General features: G+C 37.4%; 1 protein-coding gene across 1 annotated transcript in view; it reads right to left on the bottom strand.

Moving 5' to 3' along the window:
* The window catches only part of LOC140135946 (uncharacterized), a 36,913-nt gene extending 17,190 nt beyond the window's left edge, over window positions 1-19,723 (bottom strand). Inside the window, exon 1 of the mRNA XM_072157643.1 lies at window positions 18,985-19,723. Coding sequence (XP_072013744.1) covers window positions 18,985-19,009 — 25 coding nt within the window. The 5' untranslated portion in view covers window positions 19,010-19,723. The remainder of the gene's footprint in view (window positions 1-18,984) is intronic.

The following is a 19,723-nucleotide window of genomic DNA, read 5'->3' as shown; positions in this document are numbered from 1 at the left end:
GTACGTGAATGCATCAACCAATCATTTCCTATCAACTGGATGAATTAATTCAAAACAATAATTACCCAGCAAACACAAAACGTTTTGGACATCATCCACAAAAGGTTAGAAAAGGTTATCAGAAAACGTGTTATATAAAGAGCATATAAAGGGTATAAAACGTTTTCATAACAATAAAAACATTTTTGATACCCTACTGCAAATGTATTGTGCCGCAGTCCGAAAAATAAGGTGAAGGAAAGTAATATTCTACTTATGGATTCGGAAAATAATACTTTGCGATAAACCAAGTCAAAAGCTTATTTTTAAATAAGCTTATTCTTAAAAGACTCCTTAAACTCTGGTACTTAAGTCAAAAGCTTATTTTTAAATAAGCTTATTCTTAAAAGACTCCTTAAACTCTGGTACTTCATTTTCAACAACTTTAAGAGGAGATAATGCTGATACAAAAACTGTGGTAAAAGTCAACATTCCTCTTGATATTAATTATTTGTTTTTTATTTTACAAGGAATTTTTAATATTTCCAGCAAATCATTCATTTAAACACAAATCAAATTTCCACTTCTTGTAAGAGTTTTGACATTCGGGATATCAAGAGTTTTAGTTTATGAACAAATAAAATACAAAAAGGTCTTTGCTATGCATATATGTGCATGATAACTAAAAATCTGGTGGGCTTTTTTAAGTAGGTGATTACTTAATGTTTGAACCACTTGATTTAACACTTTACAGTAATAACATATGCTTGATTACTAAAACTCTGGTAGGTGGTTTATTTAACTCACGACTCATGGAATGACTTCTTTAGGGAGTGTTCATAAATACTTTGATGGGGGGGCTAAAAAGTTGGAACATCGGACGTCAAAATTTTTTTGATCCCCCCTACAAAGGGTGGATTTTTTTATCCCCCTTTTTATGGTCTAAAATTTTTTTGATCCCCCCTTCATGTTCTAAAAAGAAACCAACAATATACATCATTATCAACAGTGGCATAGATTTATTGTTAACATTAGGGTTGGAGGAAATTTCAAGTCCAGTGAATCCAGCACCTTTTTTGTGGACAAAATAAGTTTATGGTAAAAATGCGCGCGAAGCGCGCAAAATTTTTTGCCATATTGAAGCTAAACTGGTGAAATATAGTACAAAACTGGAATTCATTTTTTATTTTAACATGACCAAATATGGGGTTAATTGTGGTTAGAAACCCATATTCAGGCGTCAACATTGGATGATGATTGGACCACCTCCCTATCAAAATATTGGGGGGGTTATCCCCCATCCCCCGGGATCTACCCCTATGGTCATTAACTCATTAGCTAAAAATTACCCTTTGGAGTTATTACTCATTGGAGTCATAGTGTTACACCAAAATTGTAAAGTGCGCACATTTTGTTGATTTGTAGCTTGAGATTACAAAATTGAATACTTAACATTGATGCACGCGGAGCGCGCAAAAATTTTGGAATGTACAATGTCATGCCTTCTCGTACATTTTACCCCGGAAATTTACCCTCAATTTTTTTTTGATCACCCTCCCTATTAAGGACTAATTTTTTTGATCCCCCTTTTTAGAACCCAAAACCACTTGATTTAACACTTTACAGTAATAACATATGTTTGATTACTAAAACTCTGGTAGGTGGTTTATTTAACTCACGACTCATGGAATGACTTCTTGAAGTAGGCGATTACAAAATGTTTGAACCACTTGATTTAACACTTTACAGTAATAAGCTATATAAAAATGTGCATATATTTGTTTCACGTTCCAGAACAGTAAAACGTAGGTGTTCAATTTATTGCACGGTTTCAGCTTTTTTAGTGGTCGACTATAATAGTCCGCACCGCACTGTAAAAAATATTTTACTCAACACAAATGAGTAATAAATTACTCAATGTTGAGTAATTTTTTACTCAACAATTGAGTTGTGACCTATTATGAGATCAATGTTGAGTAATTTTTTACTCAACTGTTGAGCTGTGACCTTTTTACTCAGTGTTGAGTAAAATAGTTTTTACAGTGCAAATAGTCGCAACTAGTCGACTAATTACGACTATTTGGAGCTTATAAAATGTATAGTATAATTTGAGTAAAAAATATTAGAGTCACGCGGTAGCCGTGACCAGCAAGTTTTTAAAAAAAAAGACTGATAAAGAAGACTAATAACAGATGCTCCCGCGAGACTATATTTACACGTAACATTAAAACACTTGACTTCTATTGTTCGATGTTATTTTTCGCTGGGTACAAAATGTATCTAAAACCATGCTAAATGTTATTTACAGTCCCAGGTGTAATATCGTGACAACTCATTAATTCCAAAAGGGCCACCAATCCTACAGTCAATCATTGTTCGTAATAAACAAATATTTTTGCTTCCATTTCACGCGGTATTTCATAGCGAAAATTAGTTGCAAATCATACTGATCCGGAATTTTTGGACACTGCTACAGGTCTACCTGGTTATCACCTTCACACTACTTTTTCAGATTCACTTCCAAATATACCCTAGCAGTTTCCTGGATACCCTACATACAAATTCTGAGCCCCATTCGCCAAAAAATCAAGTTTTTTACAATTCTTTTGTTCATATCGGACGACGCATCCATTTATATAATAAATGCTGTATTTCGACACAGTAATTTACAGCAGAGGTCCGTGGCCTAATGGTTAGTGCGCTTGACTCCAGATACGCTATCCCGAGTTCGAAACCCGGTGACCAACTGATTTTTTTTTCCAATGTTTTATTAAACAATTTATTGTCATTAATCAAGGATAACATAATTTTAAACATCCAGTGCTATTGTGATATTATTTTTTATTAAAGCAAGTTGTTTGATTCTCATGGAAATTGTTTATTGTGTTAAGGGCCTATTTAAAAACACAGCATAATGTGATACAACACCATCAAGGATCAAAAGAAATCTGAATAACACAAGAAACCAGATCAGGTATTATAGGTATGCAATACGACGTTACTCATTGTTATTCACATTTAAATATATTTTGTCCTACCACGGGCAAATTCGCATGATAATAGGACAATGATGATTGTGATATGTATGAATGGTTGTTGAATCGATTAAAGGGGCATTTCGTGATCCACAGCCTCATCCCCCCACTTTTCCCAAAAAAGTTGAGATTTTTACACCACTGGATACCTCTGGCTACATAATGTTTATGTACCAAATATTTCTTGCAAATTAATTCGTTTAGCAAAAATATCGCCAAATTTGAATTTCGTTCTGGTGCACCAGAACGAAATTACAACACATTGTCTATGGAGCAGTGTAATACACATGATCATGCATAACTCGCAAACGCAAAATCGGAATCAACTGAAATTTTGGAAATAAGCTTTTTCGTGGATATCTACTGAAAAATGTCATAAAAAGAGGATGCTAGGATCACGAAATCCTCCTTTAAGAAACCTGACTCTCTGTCATCTTCAGCTATCGTAGAACATGACAATTGTCATACCGTCCCGGTAGGTTGATTACAAACACTCTGTAGGTGTGGAAAATTGTTCCGCTAGTATGGAAGGCCAGCAGGAAAAAAAATATCAAAATAACATTTATCAAGCATATATAGTACGGAAGCGTCTATGTGACACAACTTGACAAGATAATTATCTTGCCATGTCGACTTATTATCAGCATTATGTCAACATGACGATATAAAATATCTCGCCAAGACAACTGAACAAACAAGTCAACATGGCAAGATAAATTATCATGCTAAGTCGACATACCAAAAATGGATGTTGTCTTCCCGAAATATATTATTATGCCAAGTCAATTTAGCAACAAATTAATGTCTACATAGCAGGATATTTTGTCACGTCCAGTTGACTTAACAAACAATATAAGTCAACATGGTAAGATAAATTATCATACCAAGGAATAGTAATTTTTGACACCGTATAATTTAAATTATTGAAAAGCATCCTCGGGATGTAGAGGAGGGGCGGCCCGAAATTAAAGGGAAAATTAAATCTCAAAAGACCGCCGACAACCGCCGCTCAATAGGGATATCCAACTAGATTGCCCCGCAGGGCTACAAAGAACCACAAACCGCGAAATTTGGATATCCAGCTAGATTGCCCCGCAGGACTCAGGAACCACAAATCTTGAAATATGGATATCCTGCAAATTAAAACCACAAACCGCGAAAAACCGCCAACAACTGCCGCTTAATAGAAATATTCAACTATATTGCCCGCAGGGCTACAAAGAACCACAAACCGCGAAATTTGGATATCCAACTAGATTGCCCCGCAAATCTATAAAGAACCATAAACCGCGAAATATGGATGTCCAACAAGTTTTAAGTATAAATTAGCTCTCGATAGAGGGCAAAGCTTGAAGGATTAGGGAAATTATAACCACGAACCGCGAAAGTTGCCTTAACAAACAATATAAGTCAACATGGTAAGATAAGTTATCATACCAAGTAATAGTAATTGTTGACACCGTATAATTTAAATTATTGAAAAGCATCCTCGGGATGTAGAGGAGGGGCGGCCCGAAATTAAAGGGAAAATTAAATCTCAAAAGACCACCGACAACCGCCGCTCAATAGGGATATCCAACTAGAAAGAACCACAAACCGCGAAACTTTGATATCTAGCTTGATTGCTCCGCAGGACTCAGGAACCACAAATCTTGAAAATTAAAACCACAAACCGCGAAAAACTGCCAACAACTGCCGCTCAATAGAAATATCCAACTAGATTGCCCCGCAGGGCTATAAAGAACCACACACCGCGAAATATGGATGTCCAACAAGTTTTAACTATAAATTAGCCCTCAATAGAGGGCAAGGCTTGAAGGATAAGGAAAATTATAACCACGAACCGCGAAAGACCTCCAACAACCACCTCAATAGAGATATCCAACTATATTGCCCCAAATACAAAAGAACCACACACCGCGAAATATGGATATCCAACAAGCTTAAACAATAAATTAGCCCCGATAGAGGACATGGCTTGAAGAATAAAGGAATACCACGAGCCGAGAAAGACCGCCAACAACCGCCGCTCAATAGATATATCCAACTAGATTGCCTGCAGGGCTACAAAGAACCACAAACGGCGAAATTTGGATATCCAACTAGATTGCCCCAGTGCTACAAAGAACCACATACATTTTAGTTATAGGTATAGCTACATATACTCGTATTTTTTATTGTCATAAATCAAGGATAATATTATTCAAACTTCTAATTTTCGCTGTATTCGTCTTATGGAGTACTTCGTAACCGGATGACTTTTCAAGCTTGGAGCTACTCGGCTTCATTCATAAAAAGAAAAGAAATCTACCAAAAAAACGTTGACAACGTAAAGAAAGCAGCAAGTTTTAAAAGCCCCCACCTCGGCTCACTTTTTGAAACTTGGTCCCATTTGTAAAAGATACTGACTTAAACTTTGTCATAATTATCAACTTAAAACATTACCAGAAGTGTTATGTATCTTTAATGTGCCGATGCGATATTAAAGTTGTTAGCATTCTGGAACGATCAGAAAGGTTATTATGTTGTTCTTGGCCAATATCCTATATATGTTTTGTTTTATAATAATTATTTCATGATCAAAACGAATAACAAGTAGGTATGTTAATGGCAATGATGCTATTGTTTAAACGTTAAAAACACCGATTTGCTGTTGATATTCAAAATGGGACCAAGTTTCAAAAAGTGAGCCGAGGTGGGGGCTTTTTAAACTTGCTGCTTTCTTTACGTTGTCAACGTTTTTTTGGTAGATATAGGTAACTTTCATGCCCAAGATACACAAATCGTCTACAATCGCTATCGCCGTGATAAGTATGAATGCAAAATGCATGGCAAAATTCGGCGATTGCCAATCGCTTTCCAAAAGCAGTGCATCGCAATTTATACTCGATCGCTTTTGCAGAAAAGCGATTCTCATGCATGCTCAATGTTTACTTCCGTTTTCAGAGCGTCAAGCCGATCAATCGATACAAATCGCTGAGGCAAAAGCGACGTCGCTTTTGCGAGTTGAAGAAATCTCAACTTAATAATGCATCAACCATTTCTAACCAGCTGGAACTATTTTTTTGATAATTAATTAAACTTTCTCGATTATTAACTTTCTGTGATGAATTAATTTAAAACAATAATTGTTGACAGCAATGGATGTCCTAAAATGTATTTTGTGGGATTTAGAATATTTTAAATGTCGTCTGCAACATTCCTTTCCAACCTAATCCTAGCCAAGCTTCGTTCTCAAGGCGATATATTGTCTAGGCTATTGTGCTTGATGAAGCTACAATAAGTCATCCCTGGAAGCACTGGATAGGACAGTCAGAGACATCACAGGAATTGATGAACCTATTGGAGGTATAACCCTTATACTTGGTGGAGACTTCATTCAGGCAGCAACTACCAGTTGTTTAGAGGTGGAACACGTGCAAATGAAATACATGCTTGTCTCAAAAAATCATATCTGTGGCCCTCACCAAACTACTCGCACAAATACATGGAGACTCCAACGCTGATATGTTTGCAGTCTTACTCCTGGATGGACATAGGAAATGGGAACTTACCAACTCTCCCATCTGAAACAAGTGACTGGATCCAAGTCCCACCTCAACTCTGTAGGCCTACACATGTCCAATCTATTGAAGATTTGAAATTTCATGTGTTTTAACATCTATCTGACCTCTACCAAGATACCAACAGCGTGCCATCATAATCATAGCTCCCACAAATGAAAAAAAAAAAAAGAAAGAAAGAAAGCGGACAGGCACAGCGCCTAGACGTTGATCTACAAGCCTCAGCACACTTTACAGGTTGTCGCTGACCACTACGGCCCACATCATTCCATAAACCATTTAACAACAGATACGGGACTTTGCTGCTTCAAGAGCTAGACATTCCACAAATAACCTTCGCAACCAGGATCAGCTCCCGTGTTTCGTACGGGTTACAACGAGACCATTAGCCGTAAGTTCCTTGTCCAAGGGTATTTCAAGCTAACTCAATTTTTCCACGAGACCGTATATCGGCACCACCAGGGTTCGAACCCGCAACCTCTCGCACCATACTGCTAGTGAAAGTGTTGACATCAACAACCAACTGCTGACTGACAGCTCTGGTAACATGAGCACATAGAAGTCAATCAACACAGTTGTGGATCAAAGTGATGCAATCGTATACCCAACTGAATACCTCAATTCTATCAGGCATGTCCTCACTCATGCGCCATCTTTAAAAAAAACAAAGGTGCACCAATCATCATCCTAAGTATAGCTCGTCCTCGAGTATGTAAGGCTGCGTTCACATAGAAGTATACTATTCGGGTATACGGTGCACGTTTTGCAGGTTCACGCGTATAGCTTAAATCGAGCAAGGCAATTTCATAGTACCGGGTCACATAAGGCTACGATCGCATAGAAGTATACTATTCGGGTATACGATGCACGTTTTGTAGGTGCACGCGTATAGCTTAATTCGAGCAAGGTAATTTCATAGTACCGGGTCACATAAGAGCTATTCGAAAAGTCCGTATACCTGCGTTTAGTATAGTATAGTGGGAATCGCGCGTGTGCGATTTTAGTGCAGCGTATACCGTCCAAATTTTAAAAACCTAAACCATATGTGGGTAAATTCATTTTTTTAATAGATGCACTATCTAATTCTGCACATTATGACACCTCATTGAATGCAATGTGACCTCAAGAAGTAAAGTTACAAGCATTTGATAAGACGAAGAAAATGGGTAGAATGGCATACTCGCTATTCGCTATACGAAATACGCTCATTCGATCAGGCTGAGTTCACATAGTATACTCCTATATGAACTCAGCCTGGTCGAATGCGCGTATTTCGTATAGCGAATACCGTATACCGTATACTTCTATGTGAACTCAGCCTAATGGAACCAGATGCACAATCGGCAACATCTCTCCAAATCTGTGTTATTACAAGAGGTCCTCACAAAGGAACAAACATCTTCTTACCTAGAATACCATTGTGCGCAACAGACATTGATCTACCATTCACCTTAGGCCGTATAAAATTAATGTTTTGGTTCTCGTCCAGAGGATTTTCATGAATTGATGAGGGAGGGAGGTGTTTTTTTTTGTTTTTTTTTTTCAATGTAAAATTAGCATTGTCAGTAGTTTTCGGTCTTCTCCAACAGTGCTCGAGGAAACGATGAGGCCCTTTTTTTTTTTTTTCAAATGTGAGATTCTGAGGGATAAACCCTCTAGAGTTCCACAAAAAGACTTGTCACTTGGAAATGATGCTTGTTCTCTAATAAACTTATTTATATGTATGAAGATTTCATAAATCATTCCAAAGTCTAAAAAATTGAAAAATCTAAAAAAAAAAAAAAATCTGACAAATCCCAGAAATTGAGGAGGGAGGGACGAGAACCAAAATATTAATTTTACACGGCCTTAAGAAGAGTGCAATTCCCAGTGAAACTTTGCTTTGCTATGACAATTACAAAAGCACAAGGTCAGACTTTAGCAACTACTGGAATGAATCTAGAAACAACATGCTTCACCCATGGGCTTCTACACATGCTGTTCGCGATCAGGATCTTCTAAAAGCTTGTGATTTTACACCAAACGATACAACTAGAAATGTTCTCTATAAAGTACTCCTCACTCACAAACGCCAACCAGAACAATGTCATGCATTATAGACCACATCCCTGACTGGAAACACCATATTGATCTGGTTAACAAAGTTCTTTGTATCTGATCCAGAATGTTCACTTACTTGTGTACGTTTCAACAACAGCTGTTGTCTTTATCAACACTTGATGGGTAGTGACTGCTATTGGCAACCGACGCTAGAAGTAGTTCCAGCGTTGATCTTGGAGTTGCCAGTCTGTTTTCCTTCAAGGGATTTTCTTGATCCCTGAGTCAGGAACTCATCAAGCATGTGAGAGAGTTGGTACTGTCCTTCATCTCTGTTCATGGTGGTGCCCCTCCGCTTTCTTATTTCTATAGCCTCCTTTATCCAGCGAGTGTATCTATTTTGCTCTGTGCCGATGACCTCAGCTTCCCCCATCCTATGACGTGATTCTTGTCGACGACATGATCAGTAATGGCCGACTTGTGTGTTGTTGTTAACGATTCCTTTCTCCCTGCTCTGGTGGTTACCGTTTTACTCACTTTCTCCGCCTCGCTTTTATGTTCTTCAAGTCTTGTGCCAAACTTTCTGCCAGTTTCCCCTATGTAAGACAATTCGCAGTTCATACAGGGAATCTTATATACTGCATCAGTGGTGTTATTTGGATCGCGTTTGTCTTTTGGGTGTACCAGTTGTTTTCTGAGAGTGTTGTGCGGCTTCATCGCAGTAGAAATGTTGTAATTTTTCATAACTCGAGAAACTCTTTCTGTGACACCCTTTACATAAGGAAGTACAACCATGCCTTTGCTCCTGGTTTTATCATCAGTCTTTTTGCTCACTTTCTTGGGCTTGACGCTTTGTATCTGATCTTTGACCTTTTAAAGGTCCAGTCAGGATAGCCGCATGTTCTGAGGGCTTCTTGCACTTTTTTCTCTTCTTCCACTTTATCCTCCTCCTCTGTCACAACGCTGTCTTTCCTGTTATACAAAGTGCGTATCACACCAAGCTTTTGATGCAGAGGGTGATGGGACTGATAGTTGAGGTACTGGTCTGTATGAGTTGGCTTACGGTAGACCAGTAGCTTTACGGTGCCGTCTTCTTTTTCACAATCAAAGTATCCAGAAATGGAAGGCTGCCTTCAGATTCTTGCTCAAAGGTGAATTTTATTGAACCCGACTTGTCCACTTGGTTGATATGATCGGTAAGACGCTGGACACTGTCTTTGTTTATAACTTCCAACACGTCATCCACATAACGCAACCATAGCTTCGGTCTACAGTCTAGAGGTGCCGTAGCAATTGCCTGCTGTTCCAGAGCCTCCATGAATATATTGGCTGCAATCGGGGATACAGGGCTGCCCATCGCAGTACCAAAAAGCTGGCGGTAAATCTTACCTCTAAAGGTAAAATATGTGGTAGTTAGTATGAACTCAAGAAGTTCTACCACATCCTTGCTGGTTAGCTTAAACCCTGTCTCTCTGTTGTAAACACGCAATATGTTTTCATTCTCAAGTCTACGTTGAACAATGTCTAATACTTGGTCTATAGGGGTGTTGGTAAACAAACTAACTACGTCATGTGAGTTGAGAATGTCTTCTTCATCTATGACCACTTTAGCGAGATCTTCAGACAATTGTTTGGAATTCTTGACATGATGTTGAGTGTTACCAACCAATGCACCTAAAATATCAGCGAGCCATCTCGATGTGCTATACCCGATGGTTGCTGTATAGTCTACGATTGGACGCAATGGGGTGTTAAGCTTATGGATTTTTGGCGTACAATATAATCTGGGTACATTTTCCGCCGTAGGATAGAGCTGTTTATACTTCAATTCGGTGATCTTACCTTCCTTCTTGAGACCTGTCAACTTGGCAACTAATTTCCGTTTGTACCTCTGTGTCGGGTCAGCCGGTAGTTCCTCGTACGTCTTCTTGTCTCCAAGCATGGTAGTAACTTTCTCTTCATATTCAGCTTTGTCCAGTACAACGGTCGATTTGCCTTTATCTGCAGGTAATATTATGATATCCTCCACTTTCTTCAAGTCTTTAATAGCTTTCCTTTCGTCTTTGGTGATGTTTTGTTCCGGTACTTTCGATGATTTCAGCGTGCTTGCTATTTTACCTCGAAGTTGGATTCTATCGTCCTGCGGTAGGTGGGTGCACGCCAATTCGGTTGCTAACACAAATTCCTCCGCGCATATTTCTGGTGGCGAGATAGCAAAATTTAGACCTTTTGACAAAACGCTGGTTTGTGCAGGGTTTAATTTGTATTTCGAGAGATTGATGACCCATTTTTTGAGTTGGGAGCCCGACAGATCGATGTTTGAAGCCTGGGACTTTTTGTTTCTCGCGGCGGTTTTCTCACTCAGAATCTCTAACTTCTGTAGGTGACGTCGTTTAGTATCCTGAAAAGTAGTCTCGCCGACGGTCGTCAAGTGACGCTCAATTCTTTGTCCCAACTCCGATTTCGCGGGAATTATGTTGTTTACATCTTCTTTCAACTGATCTTTCTTGGCTTTTAAGTTCTTGATTTTATAATTAACCACACGGATTCTCTCTCTGATAAGACCTTTTTCCGCGCGTTTGATGATCTCCTTGGCTTTGTTGGTATTTAGCGGACAACGTAGTTTCAAACTGGGCGGGGTAAGCTTTTGGTCACGGCAGCGGAGGCTATAGACTAGATGGTTTCTATGTCTCTGTACCTTTTTCTCACAATTTTCCAAGTCACGTAGTTGTTTCACCGTGCTTTGTCCATACGATTGTCGAACATGATTGAACAGATTCATCAGGATCGGTATAGTAAACTGGTTAACAAAGTTCTTTGTATCTGATCAGAATGTTCACTTACTGTGTACGTTAAAGACAACAGCTGTTGTCTTTAAACGTGTTGACAACAAGTAAGTGAACATTCTGGATCAGATACAAAGAACTTTGTTAACCAGTTTACTATACCGATCCTGATGAATCTGTTCAATCACCATATTGATCTGCTGATGTACCCCAGAACTGCAGAATAACTCAAATTGGTTGGACTACATGATGCTTGCATGTTTGATGACAAGTAAGTTCATTTATAATAATCAGTGCCTTCATGCTTACAACCCTACTGCAAGTTTAACTTGCTGTATTTCTTTTCAATAGTGACACTTGCTTTGATCAGCATTGATGTAGTCAAAAAGCCAAGATGATAACGATATTGCAACACATTTCTTGAGTATCAACATGAGTGTATGTATGTATGTAGGGGTGTGGGGGTTGTGGGGTGGGGTGTGTGGGGGTATGTGTGTATGGAGTTGTGTATGTATGATGTCAACTGTTCAAAATAGCACAAAAAAGATCCAATTTAGGGAGTGGATCACTTCTTCATTTTTATACATGTAACAAATTTCTTTTGCAAAAAGTACACATGTGGGAATTCTGGCTATGAGCTTGTTTAGAATGTTTGGCAACAACTTTTGAACATGTTATTCCGAGATATTACTATTTTAACCCTTTATATAGCTCAAAATTTAAATTTTCTGGCAAACTTTTGTGTTTGTTGTAACAAAGTTATACCAATAAGCACTCTATTAAATTAGTAATGTGAGTAACAACCTTTCCGCTCCCCTGTACTCAAAACCAATCGGGTACCCACGCGAAGCGTGGGTATCCAGCTATAGTTCTTAAATAATTTTGTTGAAAGCCAATTAGCAGTATTTTCCTCGTCCTCATCCTTTGTTTATAAACACCTGCTGAAGCCACTTCAAATTTATATTTTTAGTATTTTCCAATGAAAAATAAATATGTTGTGCTGTTATAAATGAGAACAATGATGGCTACCTGATAGTTGGAAAAAAGATATATTACAAATTTTACCATGTTTATTGCACTTTTTACACGTTTATTTTATTGAAAACAACAACAGACACATATTTTTTTTTTCATTTGTTATTTTATTCATTGTTTGCAATTATTTCAATTTAATTTTTCAACAACATGAAATCTTGTTTTTCTTGAAATTCGTCTGTTTTCCGTATCACGGAAAACTTATGGCTCTAATTTAAAGGCCCATTCAGTGATTTGCTCATCCGGACGATCGTAAAAATCATCAAAATTCAGATGTTGGTACCTTTGTTATTTACATAGATGTGCTAACATAGCCTGCGAATGGTTCAGCCGAAAGCCGTATATTTAAGACAAAATAAGACATTTTACACGAATCTGTAATTTAGATACTGACAGTATCTAAATTAGCTACATGTATTTGAATGGGGCTTCAACTTCGTCCGTACTGCTGTTTTCTTCGTTTTTTGCCAAATTTGGCATTTCAAAGATACCAAATGACAATTTGAATGACTTATCCTCCACTTTTAAGCAATTTATAAACAATTTTAATATTTTTACTCGTGCGCTGGTATCACTGAATGGGTCTTTAAAGGGGGGTAACCCTATTGGTTTTGGATATGGATTGTCTTTAAAATTACATAATAATATCAAATATCGCCTCCTTTATGCTGCTTTTTGAAAAAACGAGAGCATTTTCAGCGTAAATGTGAATAAATAGCCAAATTTGCAATCCAATACCTTGGTATACGTGAATTGCATTCTGGGCAGGCAATGACGAATGCTGACATGCTGTACAATGCCCGGCCCGTATTGAACGGAAATTTTTTTTTTTCGTACCGTTTCAGAAAAAAGGAAACAAAATATATGTCACCTTGAATTATGTACATTTCAAATGAATATAAAAAAAGTTTGGGTAAAATGGAGAGGAAAAAAACCCTTCCGAGACCGGGTTTTGAACCGGGTACCTCTCGGGTAAAAAACAAACGCGCTAGACAATTGAGCTATTTAGCACACCACGCTTATCGTTGCCGTTTTCATAACTATATACGGCGCACCGTCTTGCGGTGACTGATATTTCGTTCATAATTCCCTCCCAGAATTCCAAAGTATTTACCATTGTTTACAAACTGGTATACCTGTAAAATCCGCTGTGATTCATGATTTCTCCGGAAATACATCGCCTTGGTGCGTCAAATTTCAGGATAGTAATGAGAAAAATAGTATCTATTATGTGATACCAAAACCTCATCAACAATGAAAAAAAATCGGGGGATGATGCTGTCGATCGGGTTACGGACCTTTAAGTGTTAAAGAGAATTTAAAAATAGCCGTTTTTTTGGCCTAAGTGGATTTAAAAAGATATCAATCAACTCACTACGTTGAATACTCAACAACTTGTCACTTTCATTGCAAATGTGATGTAATAAAGTAAATAAATGAAGTAAATAAATCATTTATTAATTCATTAATGAAATAAAAAATTTAACCCTAACCGCCTAAGGGCTTTTTGGCGACGGGAAGGGAAAGAAGGAAGGAATAAAGAGAGAAAAGAAGGAAAGAATTTGTTTGCTCTGGGTGGGATTCGAACCCGAGACCCCTCGCATGCCAGGCACTGGGTTTGCCACGGGTCTTGGGCTTCGCTGGCCAGCAAAATCGTGCCTATATATCACTTAGTGCGATTGCGTCATCACACCACGTGGGATGCATGCACGAACAGCGCATATATCAAGTAGTATTGTGTAGTATATCGTCCTGTTAGGGTTAATAAATAAATAAATTAAAAAATAAAAATTAAAAAAAAAATTAAAAATTAAAAAATAATAAATAAATAAATAAATAAATAAATAAATAAATAAATAAATAAATAAATAAATAAATAAATAAATAAATAAATAAATAAATAAATAAATAATAAACAGTTAATAAGTGTCGACGGTCGACGTTATTTTTCAATTTTTTTGAGGCACGGTTTGATGAGTTGGCTGTCGTTTGGGTTCCTTGGATTATTTGGTTCATTAGTCACCATTTGACCGAAGACGCTAATTGCATGGTTTTAGACTAACTCACCGTGACCACTGACTCTACATACGTATAATAATAGCTTTCACAATTAAGACAAGTGTTGTTTGTTATTATGGTTTAAAACAAACACAGAGCAATATTGTAAAAATTGTGATATTAGACGGAGGGGGGGGGGGGGTGATTGGAATGCACCTTAATGTAAGTATCGCGATCTTTTCATTACGTGACCAGAGAAGATGAGAATAGATCTATTTTCATCTTCTCTGGTATGACTAATACGTCTATGGCAAGCCAAATGCGCAATTGATCGAGAAACCTGGTTTTACGCTAGCCATACACGTCTTTCTTGCACTTACCATGCTTACCCGGGCACTTAACACGCTGTCAAGATGACAGTGGCGTGTCCAGGGGTGCTTTTGGGGCTTAAGCCCCCGCACTTTGTTAAAAAATCATGTAAAATCAGCCGTTTTTTGGCGATTTTAGCCATTAAGCCTTCCCCCCAACTCTCAAAGTTTTTTTTTATTATTTTGTTGTGTTTTTTGCTGTGAAATCATCAATGACATCTTAGTTCAAAATTAAGTTTTCAAAAAATCTTTTTAAAAAAATCTTAGAAAAAAACGCATTCCGCATTCGCTTTTGAAACTGCCATGGGCTTTGAGACATTTTTTGTTGTTGATTCATACAATAATAAAAACATTCTGAGCTGCAGTGAACCATTTGATTGGCCCGTCAGAGCTCTTCTCACGAGTTATCAGTTTGATACACTGCAAAAACTCCGGTGTTGAATATGCAACACCAAGCTGGTACTTATGTCTCAAACATCTTAGAAAAAAACGCATTCCGCATTCGATTTTGAAACTGCCATGGGCTTTGAGACAACAATGTTTTGTTGAGCCATACAATAATAAAAACATTCTGAGCTGCAGATACAGTGTCGAAATAACACTTAGCAGTGCTTCATTAACACCGAAAAGCGTGGACCTCTCAGAACTCAAAATCAACACCCTCGGTGTTACTTTTAACACCGACGTTTTTGCAGTGTAGGCATATCTGTTGGGCTATTGTTGAAGATTGCGATTTGTATACCAAAAAAAAACAATCAATAAAACATGAAAAATTATCGTGTTTTTTTCATGACCTATTTATATAAAAATGTTTTGACTAAAACCAAAACGTGTTTCTTGAGAATAGTAATTTGTGTACGTGCAATGAATTTGACGCACTGAATCTATTGTTAATTCATGGAAAGTTTGATCAAGGGCCACATACACCCCTATGGTAGACATGACACGGGGAGTGTAGATTTTAAATGGAGTCACCCAATCAGGTAACCCCATTTAAAATTCATACTCCCTGTTATGCTTGTGCGGAAGATTAATGTCATGTCTTCCATAGGGCGTATATGGATTTCAGCTGGAGAAGCCCATTGTGAAAACAAACAAATAAACAAACAAATCAATACTTTTCGGCCATCTAGTACATGAGTCACAACACTAAATTCACTATTATCCCTATACAAATTCAAATTAATACATGTATTTTTTTTTTTAAATGGGGGGTATACAAAAGTTTATCGTCAGTTTTCTGATACCTATAGGACTATTATTTGCGATGAAAGACGCATTGAGGCTTTAAAATAACAGGATTCAGAATTAACCAATCTATAGTATGACACGTCAGTAGCATATTTTAATGGCGGAAACATGCAAAATGTTGCCAGAAATGAACCCAGGACCTCGTGTTTGCGAGACGTTATGAAATCTACGGTTCAACAGCCGATACTTTAGTAGTTTTTGTAATCATAGAAACAGACCTATATAACATGTAAAATGTTCTTTAATAAAACTAGAAGCTATCATATCAGTGATTCACCTAATCACAGTATCTAAAATATTATCCCAAACATCAAATATCTCAATTTTGTAAATGGTATATAGGAGTAACATGCTCTGCAAGTGAGTGACCCAAAGTGAACTATAAGGCTGCGATCACATAGAAGTATACGGTATTCGCTGTTCGCTATACGAAATACGCTCATTCGATCAGGCTGAGTTCACATACGAGTATACTATGTGAACTCAGCCTGATCGAATGAGCGTATTTCGTATAGCGAATACCGTATACTTCTATATATGTGATCGCAGCCTTAGGTACATTGCCATTCTAATCAACATGCTCAATGGAATATTCCAGTTGAAGTTGAAATCCACACTACCCCTGTAGAAGAGTTTGGATATATGCTCCATAGGGGGGAGTACGTTTTTCAAATGTAATTGGTCAAGGCTGATCATTTTGAAACTCATACTCCCCCTGTATTATGGTTTTACCTTTATCTTCCACATCTGGAGTGAGTGGAAGCTACCAAATTGCATTCTATTCAAAACTCTCACTCCCTCTGTGGAAGACTTCAACTAAATCGTAGTGTGGATTTTAAATGGAATAGCCTAATGTTGGAGTTAAAATTATTGTCCATACTTAGACCTACAGCTACAGCTACACAATTAAATGGAACTGGCGTTTTCTTCCTTTTTGTCAACTTTCCACATGAAAAATATACCTTGAGAATTTGATAGACTGATAATATATATCCGTCATCTTCACTTTAGGCTAATTCATTGAATCATTTGTACAGTGCATACTCTTTTAAAAGAAACCACGAAGCGCAACAACATTTTGAGAAGGGGAACAAGTTAAGGCTCTGTCCTCGTTTTGCACAACTGAGGTTCAGTGTTCGAGCCCCTGTCGACTATGTTTGTGTGCATGTCGTTTCTAGTCCATCTCAAGCAAGCACACAATGTTTTTTGATGAATTTTTTGTAAATGTTTTACAGAAAACGTGTAAATGTCGGATTTAATATAAAGGGTATAAAACGTTTAATAACATTCAAAAAACATTTTTGATAACCTGATGCAAAACATTTTAACAGAATGTTATGTAAGTGTTGACAAAATATTTTACAATAACGTTTCAAAAACGTATTCATAACCTTTATATGAGCCGGCATTTAAATGTTATTAAATGAATAAACGTTTTAAGAACATTTTTGTATTTCCTGGGAAGTCGCTCCCGCAGGTTTTCTCCGGGTACTCGACTTTGGAAGTGACGGGGATGTGCGGACAGCAGTTCGAAACTAGGGTCTTTCAGTGAGAGCTAGACACCGAAAAAAAGGGGGGATCTTTCTGTGAGACTGGGGAAAATCTTACCAAAAAAGGGGGTCATTCAGTGAGACTGGGAAAAATGTTGGGTCAAAATATAAAAGATCATAAAAATTGTTCAAAAATTCATCAAAATTTGAAACAAAAAATGAAATTTTTGAAAAATGTGGTATTTTGGTGACAGGAAAACAAAAAAAAGGAGGGGCATTGGGTGAGAGGGAGTTCAGTAAAAGAAAAAAGAGGGTCATTGTGTGAGAGGTAGTTGAAAAATGGGGGTCAATATCGGGCCGCACATCCCCGTCACTCAGTTTTAGTGAGAGCCCCCCCCCCACCTACACCGGTTTCTTCCTGCACTTTCTTGTTCCATCTGGTCTTCAGTAGGCCTAGGCATATTTATTATGATAAATACGGGGGAATGGCTAGTATTAAAGACCCCAATCCTTCCCACAGCGCCATTCCACACACAAAAATGAAGATAAACCCCTAAAAGATCGACGCATATGAACAAGCTTGATCGTGTTGATTGCCGAAAAGAAGCGGGAAGTTAGATAGGGTGTAATAAACAAAAGTTAATCAGGAAATCAAATTAATGAAGCATCACTTGCTTTGTTTTAGTATACGCGAGAATCACTAAAGCATTAAACATCGCCAAACAATTAGCTGTGACTAGGCTAAAGTAGGCCTACATCCGCATGAATTGTAAACATGGTAAAAGATGATTCAACGGAACATGCATGTGTCGATCAACACAACATACAAAACATGCAAATAGGTATGATATGCTTTATGCAGATATGCAAAAAAGTGACATTATTATTGGATTATTAGTTCATATTCTGTGTTATCCACATCGTGCATACTATTGAGCAGTCTATAATAGCAATGGCTATAAAAAAATTAAAAAATTAACTTTTCTTGCAGTCGATTTGTAAACACGTTTATTCCTAGACACCAATTTCCAAAAATGTTTAAAGCCTGACACAGATGTAAACAGGGTGAAATGACATGTTGAAATTCCTAAACACAAACCACACATTAACTGAACATAATGTTCAGTTAATATAATGTTTACAAATTGAAGAAAAAGTGTAATCTTTATACACATTTTCGCTATTGATGTGCATGACGAAACACAAACACCAGTTTCGTATAAAATGTAGACCCCTACTTTAGCCTTAGTACTACATGTAGTACTATCCTCCAATACCTATGATTCAAGGCCTATAACTGAAAAGATTTCCTAGTTTTCTATAAGATTTCCAAGTTACCTTGGATTTTAGACTAACTGCAAGGTGAGATAAAGCATAATAATAACAGGAAGGAATTAAATACCAATAGATAAAGAAATACATTATAAAGTTTTCAAGCTCACCTTTCTGTTGCTCGTTGTTGTCCATCCTCCGTCCTTGTAATATCCCGTACTCACTCACTCTCTTTTTTTCTTTCCTCTACTTTATGGAAAATAAGTTTACTTTCCTTCAACAATAATTCCTCCTATTTGCCAAACTTTTGTCTTCTTCCAGTAAGCAAACATGAAGCAAGAAGTTGTCTACCACTTCACCACACTAGCACAATGCATGTGTGCTAATATAAGATGAGTGCGTGTATGTGAGTTACAAAGCGTCTGTAAATGTATACAACTCTCTTCACGCTTCAATTGTTGTGTGCAACGGACTGTGCGATGTAACCCGAAACTTAATGCTGGTCTCTGCCTCTCGCATATGGAATTACTGGTTGTCGCAAACGAACCTTGACGACCGTTTAGACGGGAAGTTTAACAGAACAATCCTAAGGAAGCAATGAACCCTTTATATGAACCTGAGTTTCGGATCCGCTCCAACTTTTTATTATGTTGATAGTGTCCCGGTTGAATATATATAATATTCAAGTTGAATTAATTTGACTGCAGAAATAGTTGGTAGTATAAGGTGGTGTAGTACAATAGTTTCATCAGCTTTGAATAACTGTTATCCGTTATTTGCTTTATAACATAACATAAGCGTGAAACAGTTTCTTGCTTATCATTTTAGGCTCAACTCGGCCGTAACTAATCTATTATACACTCTCCCAAAAAAGCCGCCACCACCTTTTATTGCATACTTCGATAAACA

The sequence above is a fragment of the Amphiura filiformis genome, chromosome 16, assembly GCF_039555335.1.
Source record: "Amphiura filiformis chromosome 16, Afil_fr2py, whole genome shotgun sequence".
NCBI lineage: Eukaryota > Metazoa > Echinodermata > Ophiuroidea > Amphilepidida > Amphiuridae > Amphiura > Amphiura filiformis.
This window is presented reverse-complemented; position numbering and strand designations above follow the sequence as displayed.